The sequence below is a fragment of the Pygocentrus nattereri genome, chromosome 4 (assembly GCF_015220715.1).
Source record: "Pygocentrus nattereri isolate fPygNat1 chromosome 4, fPygNat1.pri, whole genome shotgun sequence".
Classification (NCBI taxonomy): Eukaryota; Metazoa; Chordata; class Actinopteri; order Characiformes; family Serrasalmidae; genus Pygocentrus; species Pygocentrus nattereri.
This window is the reverse complement of record NC_051214.1, coordinates 49,526,487-49,546,456: the sequence shown is the minus strand read 5'-3', so window position 1 is coordinate 49,546,456 and position 19,970 is coordinate 49,526,487. Positions and strand designations below refer to the sequence as shown.

The 19,970-nt window shown below is 40.1% G+C and overlaps 1 protein-coding gene across 1 annotated transcript; it reads right to left on the bottom strand.

Moving 5' to 3' along the window:
• Positions 1-3,180: 3,180 nt before the first annotated feature.
• Positions 3,181-11,600, bottom strand: flrt2 (fibronectin leucine rich transmembrane protein 2). Its single transcript, XM_017725092.2, has 2 exons — positions 11,309-11,600; positions 3,181-7,047 (listed from the first exon to the last, which is right to left on the bottom strand). The coding sequence occupies exon 2, from the start codon at positions 6,646-6,648 to the stop codon at positions 4,672-4,674; it is 1,977 nt and encodes a 658-aa protein (XP_017580581.2). The 5' UTR covers positions 6,649-7,047; positions 11,309-11,600; the 3' UTR covers positions 3,181-4,671.
• Between the last annotated feature and the right edge of the window lie 8,370 nt (positions 11,601-19,970).

Genomic DNA, 19,970 nt, shown 5'->3' with positions numbered 1-19,970 from the left:
AGATTTTTAGTTTTGTGATGTAAAACAGTAAGAACCCAGTAGAACCATAGTAAGAGTACCTGCTTTCTTTCACAACCCAGATTCAGATTCAGTTTATAGACAATAAACGGCTGCACACTAATACTTTGTACTTTATTCGTTTTACATCATATAAGAACCAAAATGATTATCCAGCACCGTGGAGTTTGTACCAGACAGTTACCCAGCTGATATCTAGAACCTGATTAAGGTTATTATTAGTTATGCTACCATGGAACTTATAATGATGCCAGCCAAAATAATTATCCAGTTCTTCGGAGTTTTTTCCACACATGTACCTGTTTAGTATATTAGAACGTAAAGCACCGTAAAAGTGTGCCAACATTTCATGATGAATCTTTTTTGGTCCAACAGTGACAATAAACCATGTCAATTATACTGAGGAACCATTTAAGACGGTTGTCATTTATATGTGATTCTCTTTATGGCCTTTTCTGATTCACCTATGAAAAATCTTTTCACAAGGTGTAGTTCTGACCAACATCACAATATTTATTATATTCTGCTGAGCCGTCCTGCTGCCCACTTCAGACCAGCTGCCCACGTCCCAGCTGCCACCACCTGCCACCACCTGCCTTGGACGAGCTGCCCACCCTACGCTGATGTTCTCATAGACTCCCAGCTATTCCTACTACTAATATTACTGCTATTAATATTAGTAATATAATCACTTGTAGGTAGTCTGACCAGAGGAGGACGGGTCCCCCCTGGTGAGCCTGGTTCCTCCCAAGGTTTCTTCCTCAGATCTGAGGGAGGTTCTCCTTGCCACTGTTGCCCCTGGCTTGCCCACCGGGGGGGTTTCTGTACATTCTTACAGTCCTGTTGAAACTTTGTCTTTTCCGGAATTCTGTAAAGCTGCTTTGTGACAACATCCGTTGTAAAAAGCGCTACAAATAAATTTGATTTGATTTGATTTACCAATCAATTCTGCTCAATTCTGGGTATATCGTTAATACTTAAAGAACCCTGACCAACTGCATGTTTTATTACAGCAAATAATTCGTCGGGTTTAATTACATCCTGTGAAATGCTGAACAAAAATCTCTGTATTAATAGTTTCAGTAGTATCGTGTTCTTTGGCGTAATAGATGTTAATTTGTCTGATCCAAACCACTAGTGCTCAGAAAAGGTAAATATGAAGCATCATCAAACGTCGGTGATATGTTTCTGTCATTTTGTCCACCTCTGCCTCTACCCCACCGAAGGACATCGCCTCAAACCACGCGGAGTTGTTAACTCACTTTAAATAGCCTTGCTAATGTCATTTGTCTCAATGTTTTGGCTGTTCAACCACATTTGGGCTGAGAGGAGAACTGCACACATTTCATTTTTCTTCTAACAATTCTTCCATAAGCTCCGCATGACAAACACATGTAGAATAATTTCCTCCACTCAGAAAGCCATTAGTCTGCTCGATGTCAGAATCTGCGCCGTTGTCTGGATTTATATGACTGACGGATTAACTCCACCACCATTTGTTTCAGTTCCCCACTGCCGCCTCCGAATGGGTCTGGACTTCTGTGTTCGCAAATGTACTTCTGTCAGCAAGAGTTAGTGTGATTGCGAACGTGAGGGAGACTGCAGGACTTTGGGTGATGAATAGTTAATGGGGTGCACATCAGTTAAAAGGCAATAAACGAGACAGAATAAAGGCCTGTTTTGAGCTTTGGGCTGACACAGAACATAATGACGAGGGTGATGCCATGTGGAACCAGCCGGGACGAAGCTCGAGAGAAATACTTTGATGACCACAGAAGTCCAGTAGCCCTTTTTTTCCCCCTCAAAGACATCTGTTTCCACCTCATGTGGAAATATTCACAGGTTTCGAGACGCATGTGCAGAGTAAAACGTACAGCGGCCGGTTTGAAAATACTTAGGGACTTCACGCATTGACAGCTGCAGGGATGCAACCATGAAATATTAATGTAAGTTTATGGTTTAGTTGTTAATGTTACAGTTTTATTGTGCGTTGAGTTAGAATTTGGTAGCACGTTTTATAAATCACGTTTATAATGCTTTATAAATGCATAATACCTTTTAATGCCTGGCATATGTCTGTATAATTGCTTAATAATAGATATAATTGCATGTATAACACTTGATAAAACAAGACTGTGACAATTAAACTTCATGATGTCAGGTTTCATAGTGCATTATAATGTCCATTCATAAGAACATGTTTTGTTAATAAAAATAAATCAATGCGAGTTTGTTTAATTGTTTTTGGCTATTTTTAGTAACGGGTATTATAATGCATCATAGAACCTGAGCTCACTCTTTTTTTGTTATGTAGTGTTATGCGTGTAATTATACCTTCTTTAAAGCAGTTATACAAGCGTATGTCAGGTATTAAAGGTGTTATGCATGCAGTATCAAGCCTTGTTAATGCATTTGTATTGCATTATATATACAGGATTCTTCAGAAGTGTTGTCTTTAAATAAAAGTGAATTTTATTTCCACTAGATAATGAGACATCCTTTCAATACATTCAAAGCATATTTTTTAAAGAAGACACAGCTAATTGACTCATTGAATGTGTATATGATATATACACTTGTTGACTGTATGTGTTATATATGATATATATATATATATATTTATTGGTTGGAACGTGCAGATGCTGCTGCTCTCACTGGACATTGTTGTTGAAAATCTCTATATCTCTAATTTTCATGTTCAGGTTCTGTGATAAAAAAAAAAATGTTTTAGAATTATTGAAAGCGATCAGCTTATTCTGTGCATTCAAATGATTTACTCATTATTTTAATTGTTTGAGAGCTCCAGTGTAAAGAAGTCTAAGTCATCTCTGATATCTTAACTTTTCTGTTTACTCACTTTATTTACACTTTGCCACTTTATTTACAGAAACTAGTCATCAGATTTGTCATTGTAGGCTTGTTGCTAAGTGACCTGGATTTCCTCGGTTACATCCCTACAGCCATCAATGCCTAATGTCTCCAGTCAGAGCCTGTTAGCCTTTAAGTCTTTAAGTTCACGACAAAGTTTAGAGATTTATAACTTTATCATTATCGCACCACCTTGTGAAGGGTTAACACTGTCGATTGGCCTTTTCCCTCTTTTGTCCCCCTCTTTCTGATTCATCCTGCCAGGCGAGAATAACATCTACATATTTTTCTTCCTTTTTTGGAGCAGGATTATGAGCGACAGGAAGGCGGAGAGCCGGAGAGGGGCTTCTTTGAACTCGGCCCACAAAATAAAATCTTGTCAAAGCAAATAAAGTCTATGAGTAACAGTGCATAATAAAGACTCCTCCACGGTGAGGCTGCATTCCTAACTAGGCGCTCGGGCTCAGAAAACCGACGCAGCATTAAAAATAGTTTTAATTGCGCTCATGCAGGGTTCTGAAGTGCTTTCTGCGGCAGACAGAGCTCTGGCATGTGCCAGTTCTCTGGGCTTGAGAAAAGCTCTCTTTTTTCGTGTGGGGGCCCTCGATTCATCTTCGTGTGTGAACCGTTGCCTGATTAGGCTCTTGATCAGAGAAAGAGGGGGGGAAAATAAACAGCAGGCCAAGCTGGGTGTGTGAGGGTACCTGTAGAGCATTCCTAATCACAGACACTTGAAAGCAGAGGGAAAGTCGGAGAGACCTTCATAAAGCTCGAGCCTAATTTGTAAGTCCTCCAAAATAATTAGGGTGGCTAATTAGGGCACACAAAAGAGAGATGCAGGGACCGTGTGTAGCTTTAGATTAAGTGTCTCCTGAATATTTGAACAGATTAAATGTGCACCTGCTGTTCAGAAGGGAGAAAACTGAAAGGAAGAAAACCGGCAAAACTCAATACATATGCATTGTTTGACATGACGTAGACACGATACCAAGATCGCAAAAGCAACATGAAACAAGAACCGAATGTTTTAGGTAATGGCTGAAAGAATCTATGAAAAGCTGCCCTCTGGAAAGAGAGTTAAAAGAAAAGCTGCCCTATCGTGGCAACAACCGAAAAAAGCCCACCTGCCCTGGTGAATGCTGGCCTGTAAAGCACTTCTGGCATTCTCGCTAGCTCATTCAGTGCTCTTCGCTTGCTCCTGTCTGAGCGTCAGGGTGTTGAAAAGCACAACCTTTTCCCTTCACAATCTGACTTTCACAAAAACTCATTTCCTGAACGGCTACTTACGCTCTCTGCCACGTTAAGAAAGTGCACTTCATTTCAAGCAGCTCCTATTTTTTTCACTTACTGCAGGCTAATCAGTGGTGTTTAGTTTTCCTGACCACTGTGTTGTCTTAACTACTATTCTGTGAAGGGGCTGCTGTTTTTCAGAGCAAAGGGCATATTGAGATTCTGTGGTTAGCAAAGTATCCAGGCCTACGTTAACACCCAAGAGGCAAAAAAAAAAAACCTGGACCGCGCTTATATGCCAGATATCCCACGTGCCATGATTGTACAAATACAACTGCGCCACCCTTGAGCAAGCCCCGCTAATTACAAAACCATTTGTATCATATTTACTAAGAGTGAAATTAAAAAACAGCCACATAATTGTCCACAGTATAAATTACCATGTTGACTCAACCTGGAAATATATATATATATATATATATTTATATATACGTATATGCATATAGTACAGTATATGTTAAACTACATTTTTTGTTTTTGAAAACAGCTGTAGCATCACGTGTGGCAAAAGTCCACACTCGGAACGTTGCTGCTTTTGCAGTATGCGATGCTATTGTTACTGAGATGGCAGTCTCTGTACCCAATGCCTCCATTGGGAGTGTAGATGGGCTGGATTCTGAAATCGCCCTTTAAAAGCTGCTCATTGTTCAGTGAAACTATCTGAAAGCTGGTTTCAGTCATTTCCAGGATGGAATTATCCTTTTTGGTGCCGGCCTCACAGTAGTCGTCTTTTCTCCTGCCCCTGTTATATTTCCATTTTGACGAGGATGACCTGCTCTTCTTGTGCATGTGCCAGCAAAATAGGCTGAGAAGAGTCACCAAGACCACGAACAGTACTCCACCTATCGCTCCAGCCAACAGAAGCGTGGAAGTGCTATCTTGCTGGACAGTTCGCTCAGACTCCGTTACCTTATTGGAGCTGGAAGTCTTGACTTCCGAACAAATTGTATCCTCTCCCGGTCTGTAACTGTTAAGGGTATCCAGAATGTACACACAGATGCGGTACATGGATCCAGGCTCCAAGTTATGCAAGCTAAGCCTCCGTTGGTCCCCTGGGACCATCCTCTCCTGGCTCATGTCAGTCATGAGATACTGGCTTCTCTTGACCCAGGTGACTTTGTAAGCTGTGACAGTAAAATAGGACTCCCAGCTCACATTTATGCTGGTGGAGTTCACTACATACAAGGACATGTTCAAAGGGTCATCATAGGGTGGAAACGGACCAGGTGGGATATGGGGTGCAGGTGGTGTGGGACTAGATGAGGTTGGGTTGGAAGTTGTGAATGAGGTTGTAGTGTGGATGTTGCTGGGAGGACTGGTTGTTCTGTGAGGTGTTGATGTAGATGGAGGTACCTGAGTAGTGAACCATGGATGGAGTTCTGTGCCAGCTGGGCACTGGAGGGCTTCCAGAGTGAGCTCTCGGATCACCATGCCCCGTACCCTCTCTGGTTTGTGACATGTGAACCCACGGGCATTCAGAGAGGATGGCAGGGACTTGAGCCAGGCAATAACCCACTTGATGGAGCAATCGCAACGCCAGTGGTTGTTCCGGACATTGATATGTGTTAAACTTATCAGGCCATCAAAGACTCCCAGTGGCAATGCCTGAAGCAAGTTACTTGAGATATCAAGTCTCTCCAGCTTTCCAAGCCCAGCAAAAGCTGTTACAGGGATGTCTTGCATCTGGTTCTCCTGCAGGTTGAGCTTGATCAGGGATGCTCCAGGAAGCAGCGGTGGTGGAGTTATCAGAGAGTTGCGAGACAAGGACAATTCCTTCAGGTTGACCAGGTTCTGGAAGGTTCCAGGAGCAATGGCCTCATCTTCCAGAAGGTTGCCATCCAAAAGGAGCCGCTGCAGGCTGGTTACATTCTGAAATGCCTCTTCGTCTATTTCAGCGATGCGATTCTCATCCAGACGCAGCTCTTTCAGGTCTGTCGGTAATCCGATGGGGACGCTGCTCAGGTGATTCTTGGTGAGAAAGAGGAGTTTGAGGCTGACTGCTTCCCGAAAAGCCCCTTCCTCTACCCCTACGGTGGAGATGGAGTTGTCGTCCAGATGTAGCTCTTCCAGCATGGGTAGCTGGGCCAGGGCTGCCCTGGAAATGGTCTGGATGTTGTTCTCCTGCAGATGGAGCACTCTTACATTCTTCGGCAAGTTGAGGGGGAACTCATCCAGCTGGTTCCCATACAAGTGGACAATCTCCACTGAAGCCACATTGTGCAGCTCCAGCGGAAAGCCAGCGTTGTTAATCTGGTTGTTGTGGAGGAAGAGGGTTTTGTATCCCTCCTGCACTCCCAGAGGCACGGACGTCAGACTCCTCTCATTACAGTAAACAAACGTTTTGTCGCAGCGGCACTCTTTGGGACAGGGGGCCACAGGGCCAAACTGCACTTGCAGACTCAGCAGCACAGTAAACCAAAACCGAAAGCATGATGTCCAATCATTATTCCACAGCCCCACCTGGAACTCCATCGTGAGACCAAAATGAAGAAGGAAAGTATTCAAATAATTATAACAATAAACACAGAATGTGTGGTTTAAAGGAGGAGAACGCAGAAGAAGTAAATCCAGCAAAGGAAGGAAGAAAGTCCTTTTAAAAGATTACGCTAATGCAAAGTTCACAGGAAGTCAAATGGCTAATCCTTTTGTAATTGCTAGTCCTCCACCTCAGTCGTCCAGTGGTCTTGTTAGAGGGCACAGGTTCTGTGGCTGACGCCATCCATGCTAAAATATCACAGCATGGCAGGACTCATGGTGCCCAGCGCCCAGCCCATGCCTCCTCCAGCCTGGCCTTTGCACTCCTGGCTGTCACACTCCACTGGGGCTGAACCCAGTAAACCTCCAGGGGATCGGACATCTGGAGCCTGAGACCTACAAACACAAAACAGGGGAGATAAAGGGGACATTAGTCTTCCGAGGCTGGTGGATCACCATAAACATTCAGTAGGCCTTTTTCTTTCTCCCTCAAACGCATATATATATATACTTTTGGGGACTTTCCACTGACAGGACTGTAATTGCGAAGAAATACTGCTATGCCTAAACCTAACTCTAACTTTAGCAAACACATGCACACATATTTCTAAGTATATAACCATCAACTTTTCAGAAACTCATATCACCAAAGTTCTGTGGCCACAATTTTACAAAACCGTTTCAAACCCACTTCTGTTTTTATTTTCACTTTTTCATGATTATGCAAAAGAATAAAATATATCTGTGAATAAATAATCCCAATAAATTAGGGATTATTTATTCACAAATATATTTTATTCCTTTGCACAATCATGAAAAAGTGAAAAAAAAAAATCCCAATAAATTTGGACTAGCGGTCAACGATGATGGATGGATAATCCCAATAAATGTTTGCAACAGTGAGAGATATTAGTCCATGAATGACCTCAACAAAAGCTGCTCCACACAAAATAGGTGATATTAGTCCATAACGACCTCAATAATTGATATCATACACTAAACTGAGATTTTAGCCCCTGATTTCAGTAAAGGCTTATATATGCTACAATAGGAGATATCAGTCCATTAATGACCTCAATAGTCATTCCTATACACTAGGAGATTTGTCCACAGACTACCTCAATAAACGAATAAACCTAACTCATATGCGCTGGAAAATAAAGTCCATACATGTCCTGAACAGATGCTCCTTTTTGCTACAATAAGAGATATTAGTCCATGAATGATCTTCATAAATGCAGCTATGCTCAATATAGGAGATATACACTCTCATGTACTAGAATAGGGGAAAATACTTGAACAACCTCATACTAAATACTACGGTACACTAGATAAAAAAGATGTTAGTCCATACAAAATCTTTTGAATCCACCGCAAAAGCAGCTGTGTACAAGCACAAGTGGTCGTATTGTGATGAAATGTAAAGAATCTTACGGTGTGGTGATTTGGTATTTAAACATATAGGCCGTATAAACTGTTATTGAACCGTGTGCCAGTTTCAGATGCTTTGAAGTGCTTGCTGGTAAACATCCTCTGCTAACAGTAAACCATTTACAGCTTCACGTCCGTATTTCACATGTGCAGTGACTGAAGTGCGGCTCTGACAGCAGGAAAAATCGGACGAGATGAGGCAGCGAGGATGGGGGGAGGCTGAGCTCAGACTGACGAACGCTGCCTGTCAAATGAAACAGGATTGCAGGATAATTTAGCCCCTCCACTCACGATGAATGATCGATACAGGCTATTTCTCTCAGCGCCGAGTGTTCCGAGTGCGCTCAAGGCCACGACTCTCCAGTTGACACAAGAGCCGCTATTGAGGTTTAACTGCTTATCCTGTGGCCCGGCCGATTCACACCTCCGAAATGATCTGCGGATCTACAGATTTACTTTAAGGTCATAGCACACATGCTGCATATTAACGGCTCTTAAACACTTCACTCCAGACAAAGGCTCAAGACAAAGCTCTATAGTGCAGATGTTCCTGACATTGTTGTGGCTGTTGATTTGGACTGACACTGTCCATCACCGCTTCAGTATCACATTTGCATTTCACTTATATGTCATATTTCTTTAGTTCGACATTCAAAACTCTTCGGACCATCTACTGCAGACAGTATGATCAAAATCTTTTTTTTTAAATTGCAAAAATTGATTGTTATAATCCTAAAATTCACCCAAAGACAATGTGTGCAATGTTGCCTTGAGGCAACATTGTGTAACAATTAGATTTACAACATTTACATTTACATTTACAGAAATGATGTGCTGCTAATACTTGCATATATATTGAACAGTAAAGTAACATTTCCAAAATAAAAACATAAAAACATTTTAAAGCGTAAAACTAAATGATAACTACAGTCATCTCCCCAACCCTGAAAATAAATGACGTTTTGGCGTTTTATCGTTTTTTTAATAAATGAAAAACAGCTCATGCTCACATGATTCTGTTAATCATCTTGCAGGTATTGTTCAGTGCAGCATATGAAATATGAAGACATTCAAAAATTCATGTCAGTATTTTAAAATTTTCTCTTTTCACTCGAATTGTCATGCTGATAATACATTTGTACTGAAGGAAAAGGCACATATTATATTATAAAAGAATGCAAAAGCAAAGTGTATTTAATAGTGATCTATTTCTGATAATGTAAAAATTAATAAAAAATTGCACTTCATGGGTCCAGTGCAGAAACATGAGCCAGTACATGCATTATTTATAATCCAAACTCATTGTAAAGTGAGGAAAAAATGTTTGTTGCCCTGAGGCAACAATGTGTAATAGAGGGTTAAATGGATTCGGTCCTTCCTTCGTTAATTCTAAGCCGCACAGTTCGGCTGTACCTGCAAGTCTGTGGCTGTTTTGGATCTTCTGCAGAGAAATAATGTGATCTGGGTCTAAACTGGAATGGACTTGTTGGTCTGATGTTCCTCTGTACAGCACTAGTGTGTCTCACCTTGTTCATAATATTTATGTCATTGCTGTCATATCAAAACCTCACATCTCAAGAAGCTTTTAATTACATGAATGCGCAATCATGATGTACAGATCATTTTGGACCATTTCCGTTGGTCTGCAGATTCCCGATCCAAAATGTAGCACATGAACGAGGAATAAACGAGTCACTGTTTAAGCTAAATTCCCCTTAAAAAGATGCTTATTCAAGGTTATTTAGTAAATACAGTGGTTCTATATAGAACCATGAACACTTAAATAACCCCTTACATGCGTAAATGGTTCCTTGCTTCATGAAATGGTTCCGATTGATTGAGAACGTGTTGTATGTGGTTCTAAATGGAACCTTTCTTAAAATGGTAGCCACCTGAAGAACAATTTCTCCATGCAAAGAACCATTTACGGATGCAGGCGTGTCCACGGTGCTATTTGGAACCACTGTCTTTACTAAAGAACCCTTGAAAAGATACAGCTACAGCAGTAATGATGAAGCAAGACGCAGCACATTCAGCAACGTTAACACAGTAAACGGAGGTCAGGAAAACCGGCCGTGCGCTGAACAGCTTATAAATAAATGAAAGAAGAAATGAAAAATGAAAAACCTTTTTTGGTAGAGAAGCACAGAGGAGTGAAGGATGACCAGGCACTGCAGATAAAGCATTGCAGCGCTTCCGTTAAAGCAGAATATATTATTGATTTAAAACATTTTAAATTGGAGTTCAAGCGAAACGAACAGTTAAAAATCCCAAACTTTTTATTAGACTGGCTCAAATGTGCTCGCCGTATTAGGATTATATTAAAAAACAACACTTTATTATTCCGTACAGTGTCACATGATGAGTAGGACCAGGTATAACAGAAGGATTTAGTGAATCAATTTGACCTAATTATTTATGCAAAGCAATGTCTGCCTTAAGGTTTGATCGCCTTTTAAATGAGACGCATTGTGTTTTAATCAGGATTCGGTTGTTTTCGAACCTCCTACAGCTCTGTTCATCATCCTGGACACATTATATATATAATATTTATAATATATAATAATTATAATTATATAATAACCATCCTGATAATTATATAAAACCAAGTTGTAGCACAGTAGCAATAAAATAATATGATTTAAAACGATTCCAAACTTTTGAGCTGCTGTGTGTATGCTGAGTAAATAGTGTGGTAGGCTATAATAGTAATATTCCATATTATGAGGGTTTTATTTGGACCTCAGTGCATCAGCACGGCACTACAGCGTTGCTCTTTTAGTATTTCAGTCCTAAACGAGCAGCTCTGGCACAGACGAGACCGTGAGGACCCACAAAGTTTACAGCAAGGCTGCTGAGATTCCTGAGCGCTTGTATGAAGCTCTGATCTAAATGTAAGAGGCAAAGACGCCCCCTAGTGGCGAGCGAGGAATTGCACTGGAGGTTTACTACCATCAGCGAGGCAGTGAAAGTTTAAACCAACACGGTTTGATGTGGAAACATTGGACAGTTTCTCATGTGGATGATGCACACAAACACCACAGCACAGAAACCCAGCAGCACACGTCCAAACTACCGTTTGAGCCACTGAAGAGCCGAGAAAACAAACTGAAATTCTGTTTTCATTTCAGTCCCACAGGACCCTGTTTCTCCCTCAATTCCCCTACAAACCTTGCACATTCACCCCGAGCAAAGACAACTTCCCCTCCAAAACTACCCCTCCTACCTTTTTACCCCTGTGTATATCCATGCTGCCCTCCTCCTCCTCCTCTTTTGCCTTTTGTTCTTCATGCACTCATGCACTTATCCATCGCAGCAGAGTTATTCCACTTCAAGTGTGCGCAACTCTTATTCCAGCTTATTTGCCCCCAGCACCATTTTGCACCCCCCTCCTCCTCCTTTTGCCCCAGGAGACTCTCTTCCCCCTCTCCTTCTTTGCTTCTTTGCTTCAGTCTCCTGCCCCCTCCTCAGAGCAGATTTCCTCCTTTTTCTCTTCCTTCACTCTGCCCGGACACTCGTCTCAAAGCCATCGCGCACCACAAGAGCGGAGCAGAAGAACTGAGAGAAAAATCTACTGAGGCTCCACCCCTCTCTCTCTACCCTCCCTCTCTCTACCCTCCCTCTCTCTCTCTCTCTCTCCCTCCATTCGTCCCTCCCACTCAGTCCTGAGAGCATTCCCTCATAACACTCATGCACTGCAGCTGTGCACTGCTCCTTATTTTCAACATCCATCAAAGCTTCATTCAAACATTCACACTTTACTATACAGTTATAATACTGTTATTATTAGTTATTGCTCTATCTCCGATTGCGATCGTCTCGTAAGTTGATTTGAATTCAGGTACACTTGGTTCTTCAAAGGTTCTCCAGTAAAGAACCATGCGCATGCTTAATTGCCTGGTAAAATCGTCCTTCAGATTGGAGAATGTGTGGTATATGTTTCTATATAGAACCCCTGTGTTAATTCTATATAGCACCAAAAAGGGTTATTCTATCGTTACCTGTACTATTGTTAAGCTTGATATCTATAATCTATAATCTATAATCTATAATAGATGAACCCTTTTTGGTACAGCGCGTTCTCCTTCAATCTGAAGACGCATTTGACCATGGAAAGGACCTTTTAATCATGCAAATGGTTGTTTGAGTGTTCATGGTTCTATACTAAACCATTTTTTATTAGATCTGCTTTATAGAACCAGTTCCCTAAAGGTTGTGAATGAAACTATATGCAACACATTCTCCATCAGTCTGAAGAACAATCACACCATGCGAAGAGCTACTTTAGCACGCAGATGGTTCTTTGAATGTTAATAGTTCCATGAAGAGCCACTGTCTTTACTAAAGCACCCTGGATGAAGTGTTTGAGGAGCAGTTGTATTGGTCTGTACCTCATTATATGCTGACACAGTTAAGCAGCAACAAACGCTTTCAAATTATGTAAAAAATAAAAGCAGGTACAAATTTTTTCTCTGACAGACACGATACAGTTTGTGCAGCCCGTTGATCTTCATTTATTTATTTATTTATTTTTTGGTGAGTTATTAGGAGAAATTGGGACCATTCCACCCATCCATCCATTTTCTAAGCCGCTTCTCCGTCAGGGTCACGGGGGGTGGCAGGTACACCCTGGACAGGTCGCCAGTCCATCACAGGGCAGACAGACAGACACAGACAGTCACTCACACCCAGGGGCAGTTTAGCACATCCAATTGGCCTGACTGCATGCCTTTGGACTATGGGGGGAAACCGGAGAACCCGGAGGAAACCCACGCAGACACAGGGAGAACATGCAGACTCCACACAGAGAGGAACCCGGTCGCCCGGCCGGGGAATCAAACCCAGACCCTCCTCGCTGTGAGGCGACAGCGCTACCCACCGTACCACCACGCCTGGTACCGCCATTCCAAAGGTGTAGAATAGACCAGGGCTTAATTGAAAGGCGTTCTTAAGTAATGAAGCGTTAGATACAGAGCCGGCGGCAATGCTTTCACTTTTCATCTTCTATTCCTCTCTTCTATCAGCTCTCAAGTGACCAACACCCCCACAACCCCTGTATTAGTGTTTCAGTCCAGTCACCATCTGTCAGAACAGCAAGAGTTTGTTTCAGTTCAGAGATGCCGACATGTCCGGCTTTCAAATACAGCAGGAAAAAAGCACGGAAGAACCAGCCACCCAGAAGATCTGATCCACCCAGAAGATCTTCTGGCGCTCTTAGTAAAGAAACCTTTTTCTATAACTGTAACTGTAGCGGTCGAATGGAATCAATGTGCTTTCTAGACCTTGTTCTCTCACACATTTACAGCATTTCCAAGCTTTTCCTGTATAAATCAATATTGAAAAAAAAAAAAAACATACTGTTTTGACAAGTTGTTCTCTCAACCACTGAAACGGGAAAGTTTAATGTGAAATTGAAGCTGAAGTAGAAAGTGGTCGCTACATAAGAACAAATTAGAAACTCATTCTGGTGGAGATTTTAGTGGGTGATGAATAATGTACTTTCTCTGGACCGGTCAAAAACTGTTCTTTATAGAGTTTTGCTTCTACAGTCAAGACGCAACAAATATAACAGATCTAGCTGGACACAGCGTATCGCTGCTGTCGGATCAAAACCTCGTATCTCCAAAATGTAACTTTACAGGAGAAGGAAAAAACTTGCTTAATTTTTAATGTAAGTCAATGGAACCAGAGTTTTTCACATGTAATTTTGGGCCGTTTCTTTTGGTCCATTCATCTTGAAATTCACACGCAGTGTAAAGGACAACAGGCATTTTCAAATCATGTCAAAGACTGAAAAACGACTAAATTGGAGATACAAGGTTTTCTTCCGACAGCAGCGATATGATATACTGATATGATATCATGTACTGTTTATACTCATATTCACAGCCTGATGTGGTAGAAATGACAAAACATTCATCACAAAACATTCACACGATGTAAAAAGCAGCTGGCGTTATAAAATGTTTATTTTAGAATTGATTTTTGGGTTTTTGGTGCTGATGCCAGATGCCAGACTGTAACAGTTGATCCATTTAAGGTGTAACTGAACATTTGGATGAGAAGCCAGTTTCAGCTTCTGGTGGATCTGGTGCTGGATGCTCTTAAGTTCCATTACAGTTCCTTACGTTACCCAGCAGTGAAGTAAGTTTTTGGGCCTTTTGACATTCTTAAAATCAAAGCAGCTGAAAGGGCTTTGAAATGATGCCAAAAATACTTCATGTTCCCTAAAGATCCTTTCAATAGGTGCGGGTTGTGAAGTAATTCCAGTTCATCCTAAAACCTTTTAAATGAAATGTAGGTTCTTTTAAAGTTTAAAAAGGTTCTTCACACTTGCATGTCTCATTTTTAGCAATGGCTCTAGAACTATCCACTAAAAGGTTCTTTAGATAACCTTTATAGATCAAGTAATTGCCTTATTTTCACTTAAAATAAACTTCATCTAATTTAAATAAGTGCCCAAATATTGGCATACTGTACTGTATGTAAGTGTGTGAAAGGTTCTACCAGATTACTATACAAACTGCAAACCCACAGTATAATAATAATAATAATAATAATAATAATAATAATAATAATAAATGTAAATATGCAGAGTGTAGATATTTACAAAATGTATTCTCTGAAATATTTAAACCATTTAAAATTAAAATATTTAAAGGCATTAGTAGTAATAAGCCAAATATAAACACAAGCACCATTTATAAGGCTCTTTTTATTGGGGGGAGTCTGTCCCAAACCATAAACCCCTAAATTTACACATCTGAAAATAATACTCACATCTTCTGCATATTTTTGGATCTTCTTCTGGATTTCTTTTAAAGTAAAATTGACAGAATTAGATTTATGATGACTTTAGTTTTTAAATAAAGCACTACTGAAGCCCAGTTTTAGTCTGGAGGTGGGGCCTTATTTTAGCCACACCCCTGCGTTTTCCCAGTGTTTTGAAGTAAATGTGTCAAAAAGTCTGAAAATCAGTGTGGAGCATTAAGAATCGTCACCTCCGAAACACTTATTTAACATTTTAATGACAAATGTGATGATTTCATGTGTCAACAGCTGTTCAAAGCTGTGCCATGTCAATCAATCAATCAATCAATCAATCAATCAATCAATCAACCTTTATATTGACTCAGAAGTGCATTGAGTGCAACCCTCATTTGCATTGTGGCCGAGCATTTACAAAAACAAGGATTGACATGACAAAGAAAATAATATCTATATTTAATCATTTTAAATTAGAAGGAAATTTAAAATAACTGTGAATAAAAGATAAAAATAGATAAAAATAAAACTTGAGGTTTAAATGATAAGAGATTAAGATCAAAAGAAGATAAGAGATTAGTAAAGTAATAATACAATAATACAAATTAAAAGGTAATGATACAAAGCTATTAAAAATAAAATGAGAGAAAGAAAGAAAGAAAGAAAGAAAGAAAGAAAGAAAGAAAGAAAGAAAGAAAGAAAGAAAATGAAATAAAGAACTGTCTGAAGGTGGTTAGATATTAAAAGTTTAAAAGTTGAAAATATACTAAAATTGGCACCACCTAAACATTTGGTGAAGTCCAGGTAGAGTTATGATTGTTTTAGTTGAGACCCTTATTAATCCCACAAATGGGGAAATTCCACCTCTGCATTTAACCCATCCGTGAAGTGAAACACCACATACACACTAGTGAATACACACACACACTAGGGGGCAGTGAGCACACTTGCCCGGAGCGGTGGGCAGCCCTACCCACGGCGCCCAGGGAGCAGTTGGGGGTCAGGTGTCTTGCTCAAGGACACCTCAGTCATGGACTGTCGGCTCTGGGGATCAAACCGGCGACCTTCCGGCCATGAGGCTGGTTCCCTGACCTCCAGCCCACGACTGCCCCAGATGTTTTAGACGCTCTCTGAGCTCGACGTGTTTTCATCGGTCATTTATTTTAGGCTTCTTTATTTCATTTATTTCACTGGAGTAATACGACTCCCACTGTCAGTGTTTTTTCTTGCTGTTTGTGTAAATAAAGCGGCGTGGACGGTGAAGGAAGCGGTGCCCAGTTCCCTCTCCTCCAGCCTGTACTTACAGCCCCCGCAGTATCAGCTTCCCACCAGTTCCGTGACTTTCTCGCCGCCTTTCATGTTTAATTTCGTCTGCCAAATTTCAGAGATTGACTGCCTCGCCCTTCCCCGTCCACAGAATTGAATTCCGGCGTAAATCGAGCCATTCTCACCGTGAATTACACGCTGAACGTGTGGAGAGGATGGAGCCTGTATTTCATATATTTATTTTATTTAAAGTGCTTTTTTCATTTACATGAGCTGCGTAAGATGGAAACTTCTCACAGCTGCAGCAAATCCAGACCGTTTTATAATAAAGTGCTCGGCCATTTGGTTCTGTTTAACAGCTCCATTTACTCAGAGAACAGTTAAGTCCGGCTCTTTTTCATCTCTGTCTGGAATTTACACTGTTAAACACTAAAAGCGAATGCTGAGCAGTCTGATCTCTCAGCTACAGTATGTCCATGCGTACAGTGCTGAAGGCATTAAGTCCTCCTGAGAAACCTTCATATCCAATGTAATAGTGCATTAAACTCACAATGACTGCAGAGCAGTGCGGTCAGGACTCCGACCTGCACTCCTCCATCCATGACTCTACTGACAACAACACATTCGTCTATAATTATATGATATTTTATGATATAATATTCATGTTTATTTGTATTTTTAAATATAAATAGTCTTATTTTACAGGCAAAAATAACTTTTATGACTGCCTAAAGGTTTTACACATTACCATGTGTGTGTGTGTGTGTGTGTGTGTGTGTGTGTGTGTGTGTGTATTGTATACAGTGTAAAATGTTTTTGGTATAGATATTAATGTAAAAAACTTTTTCTTTCTAAAGTAAAGGTGGTAAGGTGGCCGTGTAAAACTGAAATTCTTGAACATGGTCTATGACATCTTTTGCAATCACTGTAATGTGTTTCGTAATGATTTTACTAATAAAACCAAAATATATATATTAAAAAAAAAAGAGATTTACAGTAGGTATTTTATTTTTTTCCTATTGGTAAGAAGCCGCTGGGATTGGATTTAAAACAAAAGTGAATTATTGTTCTACGTAAAGTTGATTAAAGTTAATTTTATTTTTATTTGTAACTTCATTAGTATTTCTATATTGTTTTCTTCTGCCTTTATTTTACCATTCAGTTATAGTGCTTTCACACTTGTATGCAAACGTATGGGCACCCCCAGCCAAATGATGCTTTGTTATAATTTAAAATATTGTAAAGGAATAAATAAATCAAATAAATGTGGCCACATTATCTTTTTTCCCACTATGTTAAACAGTAAGTGTGTTCAAAATGTGCCTCTGTTTTCTGAAGAGGACGTGTACATTGAGTGGATGGAGGTGTGCATCCAAAGTTTGGTGTAAACAGTACGTGTGTTAAAAAATTCTAAAAATATATTGTAGTAAGTCAACATATAAGGGTATACACACACACACACACACACACACACACACACACACACACACACACACACATGTAAAGAAATATATAAATGTGTGTGTATGGCATGTGTTTTATATTTATAGTGTGTACACATGGTGGGCTTTTACTATTATTATTATTATTATTTTTATTATTGTTATTGCCATTTGTATTTTCACATTTCTAGTATTTTGTACCTTGTTTGGACTAAATCATCATACTTTGCAAGCTGAACCCTTAAAGAGAATCTAATGGTGTGGCTTTGGCAGCTGTGAGCCGATGTTGGCCTGTAATTTGCTGTAATTATGATCTTGGCCAGATTACAAAGTAAATCCCATTTGTTTTTTTAGACTTCACTGTGAGCAGGTCGCACGGGAAGAAAGACGAGAAAAAACTGACCGTACACTAACATGTTTGCATGTCCACAAACAAAAAGTTCCAGTGAAAGTTTTTAGATTCGTTTTTCCCACAGCGAAGACGTTGAGCGGCTCGATTCAGACGACTCTAAGCTTCCTGCTTGGCTTTAATGCTCCGTGTTGCTCAACAAGCAGATAAACCTAAACTTTTACTTTCCATCAGCGTTTCTGAAGACACAGCAGCAGTTTAGTTGAAGTTATTGAGCGGTGTAATCAGAAACACATGCAGGAAGGGGCTGTGAGGGAGAACCCCGCGCAGAACCTTTATATCTGTAAGAGCTGCGAAGGCCGTCGTGAGCTCCGCTGAGCTGCTAGCACTGACATCCACACTACTGGTCAAATGTTTGCACCCCTGACATTACGTTTTGATCGTAATGCGTAAAAGAGGCTCAGATTACTGCTGTAGGACTTGGTTCATCACGTTAACTTGACAAAATCATGGCATGTGGTGTGAAGCTGCAACCGCCTGAATGAAACACTGCAAGACTACGTTTTTGTTTGGATGACTGATCAGATCAGACGCCAAACACCGCTCATAAATTCTGCCCGCTTGCTGTTTTTACAGTGTGTGTATGAATTCATTTCTCCAGTGTATGTTTGAATGAATTTACTGTGTGTGTGTGTGTGTGTGTGTGTGTGTGTGTGTGTGTGTGTGTGTGAATGAGTTTACAGTGTATGTATGAATTAATTTAGTGTATGAATGAATTTACAGTGAATGAATGAAACTACAGTGCATGTATAAACGAGATTACAGTGAAAGAGTTTTACAGCTCATCGATGAAAAACTTCATGTTCATGTGTTTTATACTGTATGTTAGAATGAGTCTACAGTGTTTGTGTGTGTGTGAATGAGTTTACAGTGTGTGTGTGTGTGTGTGTGTGTGTGTGTGTGTGAATGAGTTTACAGAGTGTGTGTGTGTGTGTGTGTGTGTGTGTGTGTGTGTGTGTGTGTGTGTGTGTGTGTGTGTGTGTGTGTGAATGAGTTTACAGTATATGTACGAATGTCCAAAACCAGAAATATTTATTGTAGCCAATGTGTTTTGAAACAAGTGGTTGTGCTGTGATGAGGAAAGGCGCAGTCTAAACAGCCCGATTCAGTAAAAGGCTAATATTTCACATCCAGGCAGAATGAAGTAATTATTCCGTTTCCATATCCCATTTTAAAATACAGGAAAAAAGCCCATATTACAAACACAATTACAACCGTAAAATATATAATATATATAATATATATAATGTATATGTATATATATATATATATATATATATATATACATTAAAACGAATGCAATGCGTATTTATTGATCTCAGGCTAGTGAGCGTTATCAAAGCTTTTAACTGGCTATTTCAGGCATTAAACTGTGCTGGTCTGGTTGCTGCAGCTGACCGACTGGTTGTGCCACCTGACTTTTCAGACTAACATCAGAGTAAAGAGGCATCTGCTACACACACGTGTTCAAACGAATAAACATTACAATAATAATTAGACATTTTCATTGTTCTCCTGAGGTCAGACCACCTTACATGGTAAACCGAACCATTCTGACCACCGCCCAAATATCCCACTTTTACTGAATCTGTGATGCTGGCATTGCACCATGAGGGTCACTTGGGGTCATCTGTATGACGTGATACCCTGGCCCTTCATAAAAGCATGTCAAAATAAAAGTCCACCACTTTCGGTTGTGCTCCCTGAATTGAACTCGCAGACAAAAGTTTTTCTGAGTTTTTGAGTTGAGCACTTTTAGAGTCGCCTTATTTCTCAACATGGTTTTTATTTTAAAGTTTTCTCCAGAATTTTAAACCTCTGAATTAGCTGAATTAGAAACATATATGTTTGCACTACTTGATATTTTCAGAGCTTCGGTGGCAAAAACAAACTAAAATGAATTTAATGTAGATGCACTGACAATTGTTGGTGGTTTAGTTCATTACTTGTTATTATTATTATTATTAGTAGTAGTAGTAATAGTAGTATGCTGCTGGTGGAATTTC